This window comes from Gallus gallus, chromosome Z (genome assembly GCF_016699485.2).
Source record: "Gallus gallus isolate bGalGal1 chromosome Z, bGalGal1.mat.broiler.GRCg7b, whole genome shotgun sequence".
Taxonomy (NCBI): Eukaryota; Metazoa; Chordata; class Aves; order Galliformes; family Phasianidae; genus Gallus; species Gallus gallus.
The window spans coordinates 36634843-36653965 of NC_052572.1; the positions used below are offsets into that span (position 1 = coordinate 36634843).

The window sequence follows — 19123 nt, forward strand, 5'->3', positions numbered from 1 at the left end:
GCCTTTCTATTAAGCCTGCCTGGTTCCAGGTGTTTTGTTTCCATAAAAGGAAAACAACAACAAAACAACAAAAAAAGCTATTGTGATATACTGTACGATTATGTAGTTTCAGAAATATCTTATTCTTGGAATACTTCTGTCCTGAGTTCATGGACAGAAAAAGACGAGCTAATAGCCACTGGAGTTTGGAAGAGAGTTGAACCTACACCGACTCTTCTCTACTCATTTTTTTTTTGTTTGTTTGTTTGTTTTGTTTTGTTTTGTTTTTCTCTTAAAGTTCCTCTGAGGAAGGAGATAACTTCAAAATTGTTTCAAAATGTTTAAGTCAGTTGCTACAGTGAGGGATGTGGCCAACACAGGGGAGAAAACTTCCAAGGAGCACTCATGAGTTGTCTTTTCCCTTCTGTTCCTGCTTTCTCTAGCACATAGTTTTGCAATGACTTTTTGTGTGTGTGTGTGTGTGTGTGTGGTTCCGTGTTTTGGACAGCAATCAGATTTAGCTGCTAGCAAAAAGCAGCCAGTTGCTGGGGCTGTAGAAACACTCTGGTTGCTAGGTGGGGTTTCCTGCATGGCACAATAAAAGCCTCACTAGCTGCCTGCTCTCTTATCCCGGCTTCACCATCCTGAAAAGTAATACTTGTGAGGAGGAAGGTAAGTTTTTGTAGTTCTTTACTGATGTTTATAGACCTGACAGACTTTAAGAATTGTCCAGTACACTTTTCAAGAGACCTGGTGCAATTTTCTGTGGGTTGGATCTGCTGGCACAGAAAAAAAAAGGGGGTGGGCAGAAGAAATTCTTTTCATTTTAAAATATTTCATCTGCAGAGGAGGTCTTGACAACCACTGTTTTTGTTGTTACTGTTTGTTTTTGTTTTCTTTCCTCCTTACACAACAAATTAAAGATGAGTAACTTAAATGATTAAAATCAAGTTTATTTAGATTAGGCTGTTTCTTATGCTTTCTCTTTTGTGCAGCAAAACTGGAGTTGCTGGAAAAAATGTATGGTAACTTCAGAAGCAACTACTATTACTTTAACAACAGTTTGCTGCTTTGGGACAGTAAAGGAATCTTTCCTCATAACAGAGTGAAAATGAGGCAAAGGATCTCTGAGAGACACAAGAGAAGAACTCGGTTTTTACAGCTCATAACTTAGGCAAATGCCACGTATGTAAGCGATGCATCATTTGGGGTTTGTTCTGCTAACAGTTTCCACTGAGTTTTCCAAAGATGAGGTTGTTTTTCTCACTGATGTGTTATTTGTATTCAGTGGACATTCCCACTGTAAAGGAAATTGTGTTATGTCTACTGCCTGCTTTTCTGATAGAATTTGATAACTTGAATTTATATCAAGATCCTGGTAACTAGCATTGGACAATAACCAGGGATTATATATCTCTTATAGTTAAATAACCATAGGGAAGCGGTGTTGTTTGACACATGGCTGTATCTGAGAAAAAAATGTAAAAGAGTGTCTTAAAATATTTTCAACAAATACTGTGTATTTTCTCAAAACATCTAAAAATGGGAATATGTTCAACTCGGTACTGAGAGACAGACTGAAAACAACATTGCAGTGATTATATTGGAGGAACAGCTAGAGTTTTCCGTCTGGATCTTTCATTTTTCATTCTAATTGTAACACTGGCCATTCAAATTAGGATGATAAAACGCATGAAAACCATTACTATTTTTTTTTTTGCAAACTGAGAAATTATAAATTCACAGTCTTCTTTCCTCTCAACTGAGATGTCTATGGTTTCCAGACTGGGAAGTGGGACATGTGGCCTGGACTGTGATTGAGAATAATTTAACAGAGTAACTCTGAAACAGATGTTGGTTGTGGAATATCCTGGTTTTCCATGATGCCTTCTGTTTGCACGTCTCTGAAGATAATACATATATTTTTATTTTCAATTTTCATAGACTTTGGTGTGAGTTTAAGAATGAAGGAGAAGATACAGCAGAAAATCAGCAGTTCTTCCAGACCTTTTCTATATTAAATTAAAATAGTAATTTGAATGTATCCCTCATGTACCTAGGTTGTTTACATGATCTGTTAGCAGGCATAATGGTTTAGAGGCTTGAGAAACCCAATTTAGTGTAGGCTAGTAACCTTTCCTTCTAGTTATCCCCAGAAGGTGCAAAACCTCTAGAGCAGTGCGTTGGGCAGGCAGAAACAGAGATACTAACAGTTCTTCCTGGAGCCAGCTCCACCAACTTTATTTCTGAGAATTGTTATTCGACCAACCAAAATGAAGTTTTGGTTCCATTCCTTCTCGGATCTGGTGTTGTGAAGCTTTGTTTTGTAGCTATAAACACAGATACAGAGTGGGCCTATTAGTTGCAGATACATCCATACATGTCATTGCTAGTCCACTGGACTCAACACAGAATGATGACTTTAAAATAGTTTCAACCATCTGCATGTTATCTCTATATGTGCTTTTATAAAATGCAACAGAACTCCAGGTGCTATAGTATTTCATCTGACTGTATATATCTGTGCTGTCAATACAATGGTAATAAAGGATTCACCATAAACTTGAAAAAATGTTTTGAAGAGTATCCTAAGAATGCTTTTTCTGATCCTTGGGAATTGACATTCATAAAAGATGGTCTTCACAACCCACACAATATTCTGATCATTTGCCTAGATGAGACACCTACTTTAGGTAACATAAACATAGATTCAGAGCCAGTTTCAGGTTTTTGAGCAGCGTAGGCAGAGATGAATTCTCTGCCCTCAGGCTGGAGGGAAGGGCACAAAATTTGAGTTTTCTGAGGAAGAGGGAATGTAGGCTGATCCTATCTCGGGAAGAGGAGAAAAGGGTGGAACAGAGCTGAAGGGAAACTGTGAATAGCTGCCTGTTGGCAGCTGAGCCTGGAAGTAAATTCTGCGGTTTTGCAGTAAGGAAAAGAGACAGCTGGATTGCAGCCGCATCGTATGGTCCTGGGATTTTGTTGCCTTAAGTGACTCAGTTTTGTTGTGTTCATCACAAAGCATAAATAACACACATATGCTTGAAGTGTAAACATCACTTTTTTTTCTGTTTTATTTTTATTTTTTGTAATTTTCTAATTTTGTATATATTCTATATTACCTGTACCCTAAGATCTTCACTGTATTACAATGCATGCCACTGAAAGTAGTGGTTTTTTTTCATAATGTGAACAGTTCTTCTAAATCAGTTGAAACAGCAAAGATACTTTTATCCTACTGTTTACGTGTAAGCATTAAAACCAAGAATTAAAACCACTTCCTTAGAGCTTCTTTTGGAAATATTGTGTTTTGGTGAAAAAAATGTCAACTTTGAAAAGACCGAAAAATACTTTATTTGATATAAGATTAATTCATGCTCTGTTACATCACTGATTTTACTAGGAAAGAGAATATGCTTCACAATAAGGTCATATTGCAAACAATTCAGTATTTTTCATTGGTCCATATCGTCATATTGCTGTGGAAATTCTGGATTCATTTTTGAAAAGTGGAAAGTATTTTTTTTTTTTTTTAAAGGGGTAACAATCTATTCTGTAGAAATAGGAGAAAGTACATAAGAAATCAGGAATGGTGTATGTGATAGTGTATGTAATACTATTTCTACTTATCTTTCTTAGGGAGATGTTTTAAGAAAGTACATGAGAGTATACTTAACAAGAGAATATCTTTTGCCTTAATACAACGCATAAGCCCTCCAACTTCAACAAACACTGAATTTTACTAGAATCTAATAGTAAGAAGCAAAAATGAACATTTTAATACCTTAGTAAATGGGGAAAGACAGAGGTTTAATTTGTTTCTGGCAACAATCCTTTGAAAATCAGTGCTTAGATATTGCCATATCAACTACACATATGGATTACTTTTCTATTTCTGATCCAAATTTTCTGGAAGTAGCATGAGTGTGTACAATTGAGCAGTCAGCTGCCAATCACAGTGTAAACACAGTTATCAGTGTTCACACAGTGCTAAGTGTAAACAAAAGTTATCAGCTTCCAATAGTACAGGCCAGTTACTACTTGGGAAACAAAGCCCTGCACACCACAGTTTAATAGAAAAGGTTTTATGAATAGCAAATCTTTATTTCAACTGGCGATGAAAATGATGAAAAATGTTTTGTAACTTGATGCATCTCTTCCCAGAGACTCTATCAACATGGCTATGGTATCAGAATTTCTGAAACAGGCATGGTTCATGGACAACCAGGAGCAGGAATGTATTGTAAGTGCTATCACCATATACTTATTTCCTAGCACTTTTAGAAATGTTTTAAAGCCATATGCCACTGACCATCTTCCATACACACAAAGGAAGGAAAAACAATGGCAAAATTCCATCTGTTTAGAACTGGAAGCCAATTTGATTGTATCCTATAATCTAATATATTTTAATAATTTAGTAAATCTGCTATCACATAAAAAAAAAAAAAAAGCCTTTATTTGTACAAATCAGTTTCAAGGCAGAACTAGATGCTGAAATGGAACTGCCATTTCTAGTGGGCAGTCATCGATTCACTGAAGTCCTCCTTAAAACAGTAATCTAATGTATAGTGTGTGAATGTGTAACAGCCTGTTCTGATGACACATGTGAGAAAGATATGTATGCTTAGACTGAAATACAGGATGCCAATTCTTGGAGCTCTGGAACGTAAAGGAGGAAATAAAAACATTACTACATGTCTTACTGTCATGTGGGTGGGAAAGATCACTGTATGTGGTAAAACATATCAGATGATCAGTACTGATCCTGATTAGAATGAATATTTATGGTGATGAGTAAAGGAGAACTACTGCAGTAGGAGGATGTGGAGAATCTTTCTCAGATTCCTTTCCACTGCTCTACAGCCTGCCATCACAGAGTTCCAACTAAGCATCAGCACTGTGGCATGCTATGAAGCCACAGGAGAACTTTAAAGCAGCTTTCATCTTGAAAAAAATAGAACGTAGAGGTGATTTTCAGTAAAGAATGTTTTGCGATATTTATCTTCATGGATTTCCCAATTTCTGATTTTTCTGATTTTACCTGGACTGTATTTTGTACATAAAATATTACCTCTACCATTGTTTTACGCATGCACCCACAGAGCCCTGAGTCATTCTCATTATGGAGATTACAGAAGGTTTTTGACTGGGTAGTTGATATTTTTGTCATGGATTACAATACAGAAAAACTAACCTAGCCTGCTTGGGAAACAAGCACTGTATTCACTTCGTTTCTCTCTTGGCTTGCTATGCAAGTCACATTGATTTTTATTTTTATTTTTTTTAAATTATGAGGGACATTGCTATCAAGTATGCAGTCACAGCTCTGATAAAATGGCTGTTTTGAATATTTAACTCAGACATTACAGGTGTACAAAAAATCAACACAAAATTCTGTATGTGAAGCATGTATCCCTAAGGCCTTGCCAAGTCCTGGACTTGTATAAGACTTTTTAAAAAAGAAAAAAAATTCAATAGAGAGTTCTTGAAGATACGATAAAATGTTGTAGTTGATTCTAAAAAAGTGTTTAGCTGAACTTCACTTTTGTTATAAGAAATCACTTCCGATATCATATAAAAGAGAAATTTATTTCATATTTCATCCAGTGATTTCAAGGCATTATATATTTTCTGCAGAAAGTAATGAGTACAGTTGTTTAGACAGTGCTATAGAGTTTACATGCCCTACTAGCAATGTGTCTAGTAATGTTGGGGCAAGCCATGTAATCGGCCATATTGTGGAATTTATCATTCCCAGTTATTCCCAGAGTTCTTTAGGCATTATCTAGGGAATGTCTAACATCTAGTTATGGATTCACCATAGTCAGCCAACAGCTAATGCTTCTAAAGAAAGGGTTATTTACATCTTGTGCTTCAAATAAATCAGGTAATAATTCTCCATTTCCTTGTAGGATGAGAGCCAGAACTTTTCTCCAAGATCTTGCATACAAGAAGTGCTTGTAGACTGAGATATGTGAATCAGTTGAGAAGTCACTTAATATGATGTACAGTCAACTTGCATACAGTGAGCAAGAAAATTAATAGAACTTTGCTGAGAGCAGCTGTAGAATTTAATTGTCATTTTATAGACTTTAAAATTAATACAACTGCATTATTATGGGAACTATGAAATATTTTCCTAGCATATTCTAGGACAGTATTTTATTTTGAAGAATACAACATACTCAAAAATAAGACTGAGAGGACTCAAAATAATAAATAAGTTATTTTCTGTTTAGTAGTAGAAATTAGGGAAAAAAAATCCAACAAAGATAAAAACAGATCCAGTGCTCATACCACATTGGATCTATTTAGCTAGCTGCAGTTAGAAAGCTCAGTTTTTTTTCCTTTATAGTCCTAGATAGACAGTCCCAAATGCATGGCTAATTAGGTCATGTAAAACTGTTTCTTTGCATGAATATTTTTTTAAATTAGCTTTTTTTGTTATTGTTTGTTTTGTTTTGTAGAAAAGTTCAAAAGGTGGCTCTTCAGTACAGTCACGCCCAAACTTTGATCCCTCAGCTGATGTTTCTGCTTTGGATAAAGCTATTACTGTAAAGGGTAAGAAGTGTAAATACTTAGTGTGCTACATTAGCATTCTTCCTTAGAAAATCTTGAGAATATCTCTGAATAAAATATCAGAGCCACAGAGAATGGAAAGCAGCAGAGGTGACTCAACTTTTAAAAGGCCAGCAAGACATTTAATTAGGTCACCTGGTAAAAAATCTCTGCTCTTTGATAGTCTGACATTGAATTACAGTTTTAGGTCTTAATGCTACATTAAAGTTCGTGAATTTCTTGAATTTAATTTCTGGACAGTATTGAAAAAAACAAAGATACAATACCTATTAATACTTAATAGACTATTAAGTCTTTTTAAATTTGATTTCCATAAAATCCATTCAAAGCAGTGGATATGCTCACATTACATTATTATGTAGTGTGTGTTTCTGTTTCATCTCTCTCTTTAATTAAGTTAACATTTGACACTTTAACGGTGCTTTGAAACCTTTGTCAGTTTAGCTTGCTGAGGCTAAATGAGTATGCTGTCTAATTCTATTTATTTGTATATTTATTTTTCATTCTGCCCTCAGATCACTTTCAAGCCTTTTATATTAAATTGTAGAAACATAAACTTCTGAGTTCTACGGGAATTAACCAGGTTTCTTCATTGCATCTCTTGTAATTCAGTAGATTAGTACAGTTTTCCTTTTGGTTAAACTTTGCTGTGTCAAGCAATCAAAATGTGACTTGGTACAAATAATGCAACTATTATTTGATTAAATGATGCACTATAGCATTTCTAATCAAGTAGTCATTATATTGTTTGGTAATCTGTAGGTGTAGATGAAGCCACCATCATTGACATCTTGACTAAAAGAACAAATGCTCAACGTCAGCAGATCAAAGCTGCCTATCAACAGGCAAAAGGAAAGGTATAGTATACCAAAGTTGAGCTTAAATGTGCATGTGGAATAGCAATATTGATCCTGGCATTTATGGTATAAACAGCTTTTACTTTGTAGAACAAAAGATTGCTGTGATACTGTCTTCTGTAGTTCATGAAAACTGTAGCAGTGATAGTAATCCTGTGACTATATTGTCACTAATAACTTGTTGAATGTAGTGGCAATCCTTTTGAAACAAAAAGATAAATTTTAAACTTCTGGACCTCTAGGTTTTAAAATTTTCAAAGGATTTCTTATACTGCAAAATCAGAGGGAATGTGTATGTTTACTAACAGTTGGGAGACAGTCTGCAGGCAGACTGAGAGGAATAAAGACGGTATGTTTGGGGTGAAATATTCACCAAATATTTATGTCCAGATAGAATACTAAGTAGTATGGAAGAGCTATAGGACTATAAAGCTGTTTCACAACTATATCAATGCTGATGAGAACAGTACAGGAAACAGCGAGCTTCTGCTTCTGCATACTGAAACCAATAGTCCCTGTAATTGGGAAGCTTGAAAATTACTGCACATTTCTGCAAGAGGTTTTAATTGCTCTTCTCTTTTTTCCTGTACAAAAATTTCTCCAATTAGAACTATACATCTAAATTGAAAATGCATTTGTGTACTGGAGTTAGTGTACTTTTGCTCCTTGGAAAGTGATAGTACAAGACACCTAGATATACTGGAAGGATTCCAACATAAGGCCACTGAGATCATTAAGAGACTGAAGCATCTCTTATATATAGAAAGACTGGGAGAGCTGGGACTTTAGAGTCTAGAAAAGAGAATGCTCAGAAGATCTCATCAGTGTCCATATATGTATGTATAATGTAAATGTAAGGTGCAAAGAAGACAGAGTGAGCTCTTTTCATTAGTGATCGGTAACAGGACAAGAGACTGTGGGCACAAACTGGAATAGGTTTCCCAGAGAGGTTGTGAAGCCTCCTTGAAGATGTGCAAGAGCCATCAGGACATGCTCCTTATCAAACTGGTCTGTATGTCAGTGCTTGAGCAAGGAAGTTGAATCAGATGACCTCCAGAAGACCATGTCATCCTCTGCCATTCTGGCATTCTGTGGTGCACAATGGGTGAAAGCTGTCCTGAATACCTGCTGGAAAACCCTATGACTAACTGCCCCCAGTTTTATTGTTCAACATGATGCCAAGATGTATGTGATGTACAAGATACCCCTTTGAGAAATTTAGATCAGGTGTCTTGGTTGTGAACCCTTCCAACTTCTTATGCATGCCCAAACTCTTTTCTGGCTGGGCAGTAAGAGGAGGAGAAAAATCCTTGACTTAATGCAAACACTGCTTTGTAAAATCTAAAATATTGTGTTGTCAGCTTTGTCTTTCTCCTAAATCTAAATCACAACATACTAGCCACTAGGAAGAAAATTAATTCTAATTCAGTTAAAAACAAGACACAGAGTTTCTTCTTTATTACTCATAGAGCCTGGAAGAAGACTTGAAAAAGGTGCTGAAAAGCCACTTGGAAGATGTTGTTGTTGCTCTTCTCAAAACTCCAGCTCAGTTTGATGCTGAAGAATTAAGGGCCTCTATGAAGGTAAGGCAAAAATTTGAGAGAAGCTTTTACTAAAGAAAAGTAAATAACTCTCAGGTCCTTTAAGTGCTATTGGGTGCACATTGTATAAGCTTGTGTATAATATTAATTCCATCCCTGTTTTGTAAAATACATTGATGCTGGTAATCCACAGATAGTCACTAGAAATGAGATAGCAATTTCTGCTGAATTTCAAGGTTGGAGAAGATTGGTTGCTCTTTTTGTGAGCAAGAGCTCTCTTTGGCTTCTGAAAATTGGAAATTGGTTGCTGATGAAGCGCTAGAAAGCCATGGTGTTTACATATGTGTTTACTTAAGTGAAAACAGAAAGGGAAAGAGACATTTTCCATCACAGTTTTTACATTCTTTTCTTCTATGTATGTTGCTTGGTCATTTAACAGTTCCGTTGGATATCATCATGATATTAGATGCCAAAAAATGAGTTCTAAATGAGATGAAATGATATTTTATGAAAGCAAAATGTTTTTCCTTCGTATGTCTTGTTCCATGTGCATTCTTTAAAGTCTTGTCCATGATTCTCATCATATATATATATTTTTTTTAAATTATGAATTTTCTGTATTAAATAATATATTTTAAAAAATCAATAATTTTTATCAGGGGCTTGGAACTGATGAAGATACTTTAATTGAGATTCTGGCATCAAGAAACAACAGAGAAATCAGAGAAGCCAGTAGATACTACAGAGAAGGTAATTCAGAGTAACAAGGAAGTATAATAGTATGTTGGACAGAAAGATAGCCAAGCCCTGTCCCGTAATGATTCATGTCTTTGGTATTTATTTATCAAAGCACTTGTAATTAACAGATCTGTGCAAACTTAATTCCTGGAGTGAAAGAATCTAGAGTGGGTTATGCATGTCTTCTCAAAACTCTGTAGCAACTCTTATATCTCAACGAGCAGCTGACATATTAGGAGGCAAGTAAAACTTTATATATGACCAAAAGAGATGTGGGGAAGGAACAGTGATGAATTCTGGCTTATATATATCTCAATAGATTAGGTAAAGACTCACGATTCCAGGTAGAACTGTGAGTATTTCTTGGAATGGAGCATGCATTTCACTGCCTTCTATAAGATACATGGAAAATGCCAGTGCTCCTCTTTTCCCATCACTAAGCTTTGTCTGACATCTTAAGATCTTATCATAGAGTAGCCCGGGTTGAAAGGGATTTTAAAGATCATCTGGTTTGAAGATCGTCTTACAGACCTTGACAAAAATGTACCGAATTAACAGTACATATAATTTGAAGGATAGGAACAACCTATGAATTGAAGGCAGAAAATGTTCAGAGAGGTAACTAAAACATATTGTATCTTCTCCCATATATATATAATTTGCTGCCATCAGTCAGTGTTGTCTAATTAACTCATGTTTTATAGAATTATGAGCTAACTTTTCCAATTGAACAGATTAAGTTAGAAACCTAGAATAATAGTTCAATTTTTTTCAGAAGAGTTTTGTGCTGGACAAAGCATCCAAACATAAAAATGAGGGACAAATTGCTCTCAAAGTTTCAAGGTTTTTTGGGCTTTTGTTTTTGTTTTCACTTTTCCCCTCTACCTTACAAGTAAGAGCCAACCCATTAGAACTTTGAGGAGGACTTTTTCAACAGATGTTGGGTTTAGCCTTCAATTTCACAGCATATCCCAGGGTTTAGAAGACAATATACAAAAATATCTATTCTCTCAAAATGAAACAAGACAAAACTACAATTCTATTGAGCATCCAAGCTATGATTATTTCTTCCATTTGATTTCAGTACTGAAGAAAGATCTGACACAAGATATAATTTCTGACACGTCTGGAGACTTTCAAAAGGCTTTGGTTATTCTAGCCAAGGTATGTTGTACTTAAACATTTTCAGTGACATTACCAGTAATGTTGTCAGGATTATACTAAACTCATATAAAAAATAAGAATTTAAGAAATATTTATTTCCTGCCACTGTTTTTTCTTATATAACATAGACCATATGAAATGATTCTTCAGCAAGCTACAAGATTTATCCCATAAAGATTTTAAAGAAACATATATTTACTGTTTATTATAATTCATTAATTTGATTTTTAAGATTTTTCAGTGGTAGCTGTCATTTAGCACTTGAAAAAACAACTAGAATATCAATTGACTAGAAATATAAAAAGAATAAATGCTTGCAAGTAGAGAGAGAAACTTTTTGACTACCTGTTAAAATGCTTTTCTTGTTGTGAGACAGCTGCAGGAAGCTAATAAATGGTCAGATTTTTATTTTATTTATTTATTTATTTATTTTGTGTGTGTGTGAATGGATGCTAAAAAGCAGTTCAACTGAAACATGGGAGCTAAGAATTAAAAATAATTTCTTAGAATACATGGATATTTGGTGTCAACACTGCTGAGCACATTTATATTAAGCTTGTATACATATATAGGATAATTTTATGACACATTCATGTGCATGGTTTAAGTTTTCAGGTTTTTTTTTTAAATCACCTTGGAAGAAGTCTATTCAGTCGTCATCAGAGTGTGTGTCACATCTTTAAAGATTGTAACTGAATATTAAGACACTCATATTAATGGATTTGAATGTAGGATTTCAGAAATACATTGTTGGCCCCAGAAATGTGAGCTCTGATGGATTAACACAAATGTCAGCTTATTTACAGAATAACTAACATAACTGCAGCTGTCAGCAGTTCTATATTAAGTTGTTAGTGAGTATGGCAGACCAGAACTCTAAAGTACTGAATTTTACTCAACAGAGTTATTTTATTATTAATTTTCTTATTTTTATATAGGGTGACCGATGTGAAGATCCTCATGTGAATGATGATCTTGCTGACAATGATGCAAGGGTAAGAGTACACTTAGCACTCTGCAGACTTCTTTACTTGACATTGTTACAAATTCTGCCTGGCTGTGAATGTTCCATTTCACTTCTTGTGCAATGCAAACTTGACAAACAGTTCTATATGATGTAGCAATATTTTCTGAGGGGATACTATTTTCCAAAGTTCATGAGATTTGCTAGCTGCAATGAAACCTTTAATAGCCAACTTCAGAAATGTTGCAAAACCTCTTCCAGTTTGTGTAAAACACACAGAGCATTTAAGGCAGAGGTCAGTATTAGGAGAAAATAGACTTAATCTTTTTGTTTACTTGTTGTTTAAAATAAGTAAGGTTCTTCAGTTGAGGATCAAAACATATATTTAGGTAGGTTTTCAACATACTTCAAAAATAAACATTTTTTCCCTAGTTTTTTTCTGCTTTTAGTGTGACAGTTATGCTAATACATTGTTAAACCTTTACAGCCTGTCCTCCTGAATCTTCATTTATACATTCCTGCATCACTTACAGTTTAAATCTAATTTGGCTTTAAATTATTATTACTTAAAATCCAGCAGGGAAAAGGCCAATGAGAAGTGTTATTTTTATTCCTGCTATCTGAAGGGTTTCGTTTTGCCATCAGCCCTACTTACGAAAGGCTGGTAAACTAATACTCCATCTGAGATCCAAAGTTCAGTACAATTTCCAGTGAAGTCCAGAGGCTTCATGGTCTAGATGGAATGTTGTTAAATTTTTTTTGTTGCACTGTGAAGGCATTTAATTAACACTTCTAGAAAGGTTTGAGTAGGTGGGGAAATTTATTGAGATTGATTCTTACTTTTCTTTAAAGTCACTTCTGGAAAGACCAGAAATACTTAGTGGATAGGCTCCTCTCTCACATTTGTCTAGTTGATCACAGCTGATTTTATTCCTCTGAAGAAAGCCTGCCAGTACTAAACTTCCACTCAGACTGTAATATATCATGATACATAAAAAAAATACCTGTACTGAAGAAGGAAACATACACAGGAAGGCTAGATGGTGGTTCTACGATGTCTGAAAGTACTATTTGTATCTGTATAATACTCTCTAGGAACTACTATGCTGTAAGCAAAGCATGAGGAATCACTTGATAGAGCTAGAGCTTGAGGCTACCTAGAGTTATGTATCTTGTTATTAACGAGAGTTTTCTACTGCAAATGGTGACCTCTATTTGGCTGGTAGCCTCAGGAAATACAGTACCTGTATATGGGTTTTACTATACTCATGTTAAGTGTACAATTTTAATTTTTTTAAAAGGGTTTTTTTTTTTTTTTTTTTTTTGTGCATGTGTTTGTCTGTGACAGGCCTTATATGAAGCAGGAGAGAAAAGGAAAGGGACGGATGTTAACGTGTTTATTACTATTCTTACTTCAAGAAGCTACCCTCATCTTCGAAGGGGTAGGATGTGTGAAACTTTTTTTCCTCACAGGAACTGTGTTTTGAGCATGGCCTGCTCATAGATTCAATGATTATGTAGATTTCGAAGATGTTAGAATGTCTTCTATGAAGGTTATGCTTGCTGACCTAATGGTGCAGTTGGCCACTCTGCCATTCTTTTCACACTAGCAAAGAGCAGTATCATTTTGTTTATTAACATAACTGTTACTATGAAGTTTCACAAAACTAGTGACCACGAGGATAATGAATCAGTGTGGCGGGGTTCCAAACACATGGTGTTGCTCCTTAAGCCAGATTGCCCTCAGTGAAAACATCACCTTACTCTACAGGCTCCAGTGGAGTAACTGTATCACCTCTTTTTTTGTTAATGGAAAAATGAGCCCTACATCCTAGCATATTTCCATTCCTCAGGTTGATTCCACCAGCTCATACAGTACTGCTTTAGACTGTTGCTGAAGGAAATGATAAAGATGGCCTACAACCTATCATCTATTTTCACTGCCATAGCAGCGCAGCCCGAATAACAAGGACAAGATTGAGTGAGAATGCTATATTTTCGTCACTCCTCACTGAGTGTTCTTCCCTCATTTAGTCTTTCAGAAGTATGCTAAATACAGCAAGCATGACATGAACAAAGTACTTGATTTGGAGCTGAAAGGTGATATTGAAAACTGCCTGACTGCCCTTGGTAAGTACATCTGTAAATAATAACATAGTGTGTATGCTGACTGTATGAGAACTTTTACTTCATACTAATGGAACATCATTTTGGTTTATCTTCATTGAGAAGCAAGACATTAATGATATATATCTATCAAAAACATAACATATTTTCTTTAATGGTGTTCTTCAAGAAAGTCCTATTATAAGGTTCATGATAAAGGTGTATATTAAGACTCTTAAAATTACCCTGAAGAGAGTAAGGTGAGCCACTTAAATTACTGCTGTTCTTGGACCAGGGATGGAATTAGAAAGCAGAACCTTAATTTGTTTTTCTCTTTCGCGTCACAGTCAAGCATACTTTGGATAAAAACAAATCAGATCTCTCTTAGTATCAGATGTGAAGGCCTTACAAAACATCAGGTCATAACCTCCAGCTTAGCTGTAGAGGACCTGAATGTTTTCACATTTTTTCTTTGTAAGAACTGCAGTATCTTTCTTAATTTTGTGACAGCAGACTAGGAAGTACAGTCCTGCCTTTAGAGTAAGCAGAATTTTCTCCTGTGACTGAATTGCCTTCTGAACAGAGACAGGAAAGGCACTGCTACTTCTCCTATATTTTGAAGACAAATGTATAAATAAACAGATAAAGTGTGCATACTAGTAGGAATTTTGAGATATTTTAAGAATGCTTTTCAGATTTTTGTTTTTGTTACTTTCTACATTTATAATATGCATGATCCCGTTGTCTCATTATAGTGAAGTGCGCCACAAGCAAGCCAGCTTTCTTTGCTGAAAAACTCCACCTGGCAATGAAGGTAACCTTGAGAAAGAACTTCTTGTGTACATGGTGTGCTTTGTGAAAGGAAAAATATAAAATAGAGCTAGAATTCTCTAAGATCTTTGTGTGATAAAAAAGAGACTGTAGAGGAGAATCCAGTGCATTTCTCACTCTACTTGACTTCGCTCCTTTGAAATTTTTTAACGTCCTTCCATAGAAAGGACTGTTGATTTGCCAAAGAGTATTCAGGAAGGTATCTGTCCAATCACACATATATCTTATACTCTGTTGTGAAAGAAATCTAACTGAATGTTTTCGTATTTTTGTAACCACTAAAATATTGGTGATAATGAAAAAGGAAAGCAATTACAGATCAGGAAGGGAAACTTGTAAGAGCGTAGTCTTTGGCAAAACATCTGACAATTTTGGATCCCAAGTTGACTAAAGTACATGTGGCTCATGAAACAGTATGTTGTATATTATGCAGGAATTTATTGTAACTTCTTATAAGCCCAGGCAATGCTACAGGCTTGGGGCAGAGTGGCTGGAAGACTGTGTAGAGGAAATGGACCTGGGGGTGTTGATTGACGCTAGACTGAACATGAGACAGCAGTGTGCCCAGGTGGCCAAGAGGGCCAATGGCATCCTGGCTTGTACCAGAAATAGTGTTGCCAGCCGGAAAAGGGAAGTAACTGTCCCCCTGTACTCAGCACTGGTGAGGCCACACCTCGAGTACTGTGTCCAGTTTTGGGCCCCTCAATGTAAGAGAGGCATCAAGGCCATGGAGCATGTCCAGAGGAGGGCAACAAAGCTGGTGAGGGGTCTGGAGCACAGGCCTTATGAGGAGCAGCTGAAGGAGCTGGGATTGTTCAGTCTAGAGAAGAGGAGGCTCAGGGGAGACCTTACTGCTCTCTATAACTACCTGAAGGGAGGTTGTAGTGAGCTGGGGGTCAGCCTCTTCTCTTGTGTGACTAGTGATAGGACTAGAGGGAATGGCTTCAAGCTGCGCCAGGGAGGGTTCAGGCTGGACGTCAGGAAATACTGCTTCTCTGAAAGGGAGGTCAGGCACTGGAATGGCTGCCCAGGGAGGTGGTGGAGTCACTGAGCCTGGAGGTGTTCAAAGAGTGTTTGGATGTTGTGTTGAGGGACATGGTTTAGTGAGAACCATTGGTGAACGGCAAATGGTTGGACTGGATGATCATGTGGGTCTTTTCCAACCTTAGCGATTCTATGATTCTGTGATTTGATAAGCATCAACTTTGACTGGTCCATGAAAAACTGGGTGAATCATGAAAATAACAGTTCATTAAAATACAAAAAATACTCACCACAAAAATACACTATAATGGAATCTAGGTGGTCCCTGGTTTCCAGCAAGCATGATGAAAGGCTTGTGTATTTTTAGGAAGCAACTAAACAAATTCATCAAAAGAAGTCCAAGGGTGGAGACAGCCACAACTTGGCCACGCAGGAACCAGAAGGGTGAATATGAGAGGACTAGATATTTTAGAGAAATAGGATCTTAGTATTCCCCAAAAAGGAATTAACACAAAGAACCTGAATTAGGAAAATATTTCAGTGATTTAAATAGCATTAATTTTTGTTTATTTGTTTATTACTTTTGACAGGGGAGTGGAACACGACACAAACAGCTCATCAGAATCATGGTATCACGCCATGAAATAGACTTGAATGAGATCAAAGCTTATTATAAGAGTCTGTATGGTATATCTCTTCGCCAAGCAATTATGGTAGGTTTCCTCTTGAGTGAACTACAAAATGGTAAACAACCATAACATTTGTTAATTCTTCTGCTTTTTAGTCATCTGAATAATTCATAGCTGAGTAACCCATGTTCTCAGTGATCCACATGCTGGGTAGAACTGACTTATTTCATGGTCCAGTATTTTTGTTGCGAAAGCTATAATATTTGACTAATTGTGGTTATTTTATAGTAGATACCAAGAGTTGAAAGATTACTCTGTTCCCAAGTTCCTAACTTGGGCAGACAAGGCATGTTAATGGGAGGGTGGAGATAATTGCTCTTACAGCTCAGTGAGATAAACTGTGTGCATCTGGCTCTTTACTTTTCATGTTTGAGTACTCCTGCAAAAACCTTGTTAAGTTTCTGTTTATTTGTCCTGCTTTCCGGGTTACTTAACTGAAATATGATAAGCTGACTAAATTATCTTCTTAAAGGGGACAGACTACTCAATTTATTTCCTAGAAAACTGAAGCAAGTGAGGTACTAGAAGAAAGCTAAGCATGCAGAGCACCCTTGTGGGGGCTAATAGATGACTATAGTCTAGACTGGAGGAGAAACGTGGTCTCTACATGTGCTAAAGTACCTTCTTGATTTTAGCTGGTGTTCGCTTCTTTTTCATTTAAATGACAAAGACCATTTTTATTCTTTCACCACGACTGTGTGTTGTCTGTAATTTTCTATGAAATAACATCACCTCAACCAAAATGGTGATTGTATCCAAATGGCTTGAGGCCTAGGTTGACTGCAGTATATGACACTTACGTATGTTTATGATAGATTCAAACTTGAGAAAATACAGCATGTCTAATTTCTGTGAATTATCTTTTTCTCATGGCTGAATAAGAGATTCTTTGGTAAATCCAGTATCACTGGACTATTAATGTATGTTTGAGATAGCCATAGACACAATATGCATAGTGTTTTAGTGCAGATGAACACTGAATTTAGTAAGAATGACCATTCTGTTTAGATTGTGTTCATTAGCATTAATGAACACTGGATATCACTGATCAAGGAAGGCATTTTCACTTTGTGTAATGAAGGAGAACTTAACCTTCTGGACATCTAAGTCTTGGTTATTTCTCTTTTTCATTTATGCCTTGAGACATTGGTTTGTTTTTTGTTTTTGTTTTCTTTTTTTTGTTGCTGTTTGTTTGTTTGTTTTTGTCAGTCATGTTTACATTTACTGCAGTCTGGGATACGAATAATTCAGCTTCAGTGAAGGTACTCAGTTCAAGCTCATGCTGTTGGTTATACCTACGTGTTATAAAATTTTGAATTTATTTAGGTGAATATCATATGTTTAGTAAACTTACTGAAATTGATTTTGCTTGAGACCATTACCCTAACAATTGTACTCCTTTGTATTTTGACAGGATGAACTCAAAGGGGATTATGAAACCATCCTGGTCGCTTTATGTGGAAGCGATAAATAAGTATCTTGTTCTCCTGATGCACCCAAGCCCTGTTGCTGAAGGTGCTTATATTAGCCTCAGCTGTCTATATAAAATACAGGCTTCACACACTGAGATTTCTTTGTAACTGTACTTAGTATACAACTTTTATGTAGAAAACCTGGAACTTGGAATGTATTTTTCAATACCTGTATTCTGTATGCCTGTATTCTGTATGGAATGAATATATCTTTTTATCACTATTCATCTAAAGTCAACAAATGCCATTAAGTTTCTATTTGCTTTATTAATCATGAAATAATCAAGTTTTCATCTAATAAAATCAAACTAGCTTTAAAAAATAAAATTAACCTCTGTGAATTTTACTTGTAGATTCATTTCTTTCTTCATTTACTATCAATTTGCCTACACACAGTACATGAAATTAAAAAAAAAAAAGAAAAACACTAAATTATTTAAATAGTCAAAACAGAATGAAACAATATCAGAGTATAGCTGAATTTGTATCTTTTTCTTTCACTTCAGCTAGGATTTATGGAAGTCAGATGTTAAAAATTAACTGAAAATGACTAGTTAAAAATGTTAACATGAAAGAGCAAATGTTATCTTTGACTTGCTTATAGATTGTATGCTGGAAAAAGAAAAAAAAGAAAAGTAATTATATCTCATTATCATGTTTTTTTTCTGATGATCTTATATAGTATCTCCAAAATGGAAAACCTGCTGTTACTACCTCTATTTTTCTCTTTTGTGCTACTGTTCAGATTTTAGACCCCTAATGAGGTAATTATAGACCCCAGACACACTGGTGGAATTAGGCTTGTTGATTCTTCATTTCATACAAATGTTGGTGGTCTCTTTCAGGGTGGCTTCCAAATATTCCTTTGAACAACAGCAGACTTAACTATTGGGAAATCAGAGATCAGCTTGGCTGCTCTGTGATAAACATTGCAAGCTCTGTAAGTTTCACACTAGAATGATCTAGATAATAGAAATAGGTATCTGGAAAAGTTGAAATTTTATTCTAGAAAAAAAGAATTAGAATAACTAGATCTGGATAGAATATTCCCACATGTCTTTCACAGTCACAGCTGTTTTTTTTCTTAACTACCCCATGTATTTTTCAAGATGCATATACCTATACTACTATAGTTAACTCTGGTCATAATTCTTATTGTCTTCATAGGATAAATGAAAGTGAGAGTTAGGCTAAACTAGTTTATGGGAAATAAACA

The 19123-nt window shown here is 35.6% G+C and overlaps 1 protein-coding gene across 1 annotated transcript; it reads left to right on the plus strand.

Annotated features, from left to right (window-relative positions):
• Positions 1 to 606: 606 nt before the first annotated feature.
• Positions 607 to 18253, plus strand: ANXA1 (annexin A1). Its single transcript, NM_206906.2, has 13 exons — positions 607 to 651; positions 4144 to 4222; positions 6450 to 6543; positions 7324 to 7418; positions 8888 to 9001; positions 9619 to 9709; positions 10782 to 10861; positions 11800 to 11856; positions 13174 to 13267; positions 13860 to 13955; positions 14687 to 14745; positions 16337 to 16459; positions 17850 to 18253. Exons 2-13 carry the CDS (start codon positions 4157 to 4159, stop codon positions 17907 to 17909), a joined length of 1029 nt encoding a protein of 342 aa, NP_996789.2. The 5' UTR covers positions 607 to 651; positions 4144 to 4156; the 3' UTR covers positions 17910 to 18253.
• Positions 18254 to 19123: the final 870 nt, after the last annotated feature.

Excerpts from the sequence above, each read along its gene's own strand:
- ANXA1 (NM_206906.2), top strand. The coding sequence starts at position 4,157 with ATGGCTATGGTATCAGAATTTCTGAAACAGGCATGGTTCATGGACAAC. Across the intron at positions 9,002-9,618 it reads AATTAAGGGCCTCTATGAAG|GGGCTTGGAACTGATGAAGA; the intron begins GTAAGGCAAAAA and ends AATTTTTATCAG. Across the intron at positions 13,268-13,859 it reads CTACCCTCATCTTCGAAGGG|TCTTTCAGAAGTATGCTAAA; the intron begins GTAGGATGTGTG and ends TCCCTCATTTAG.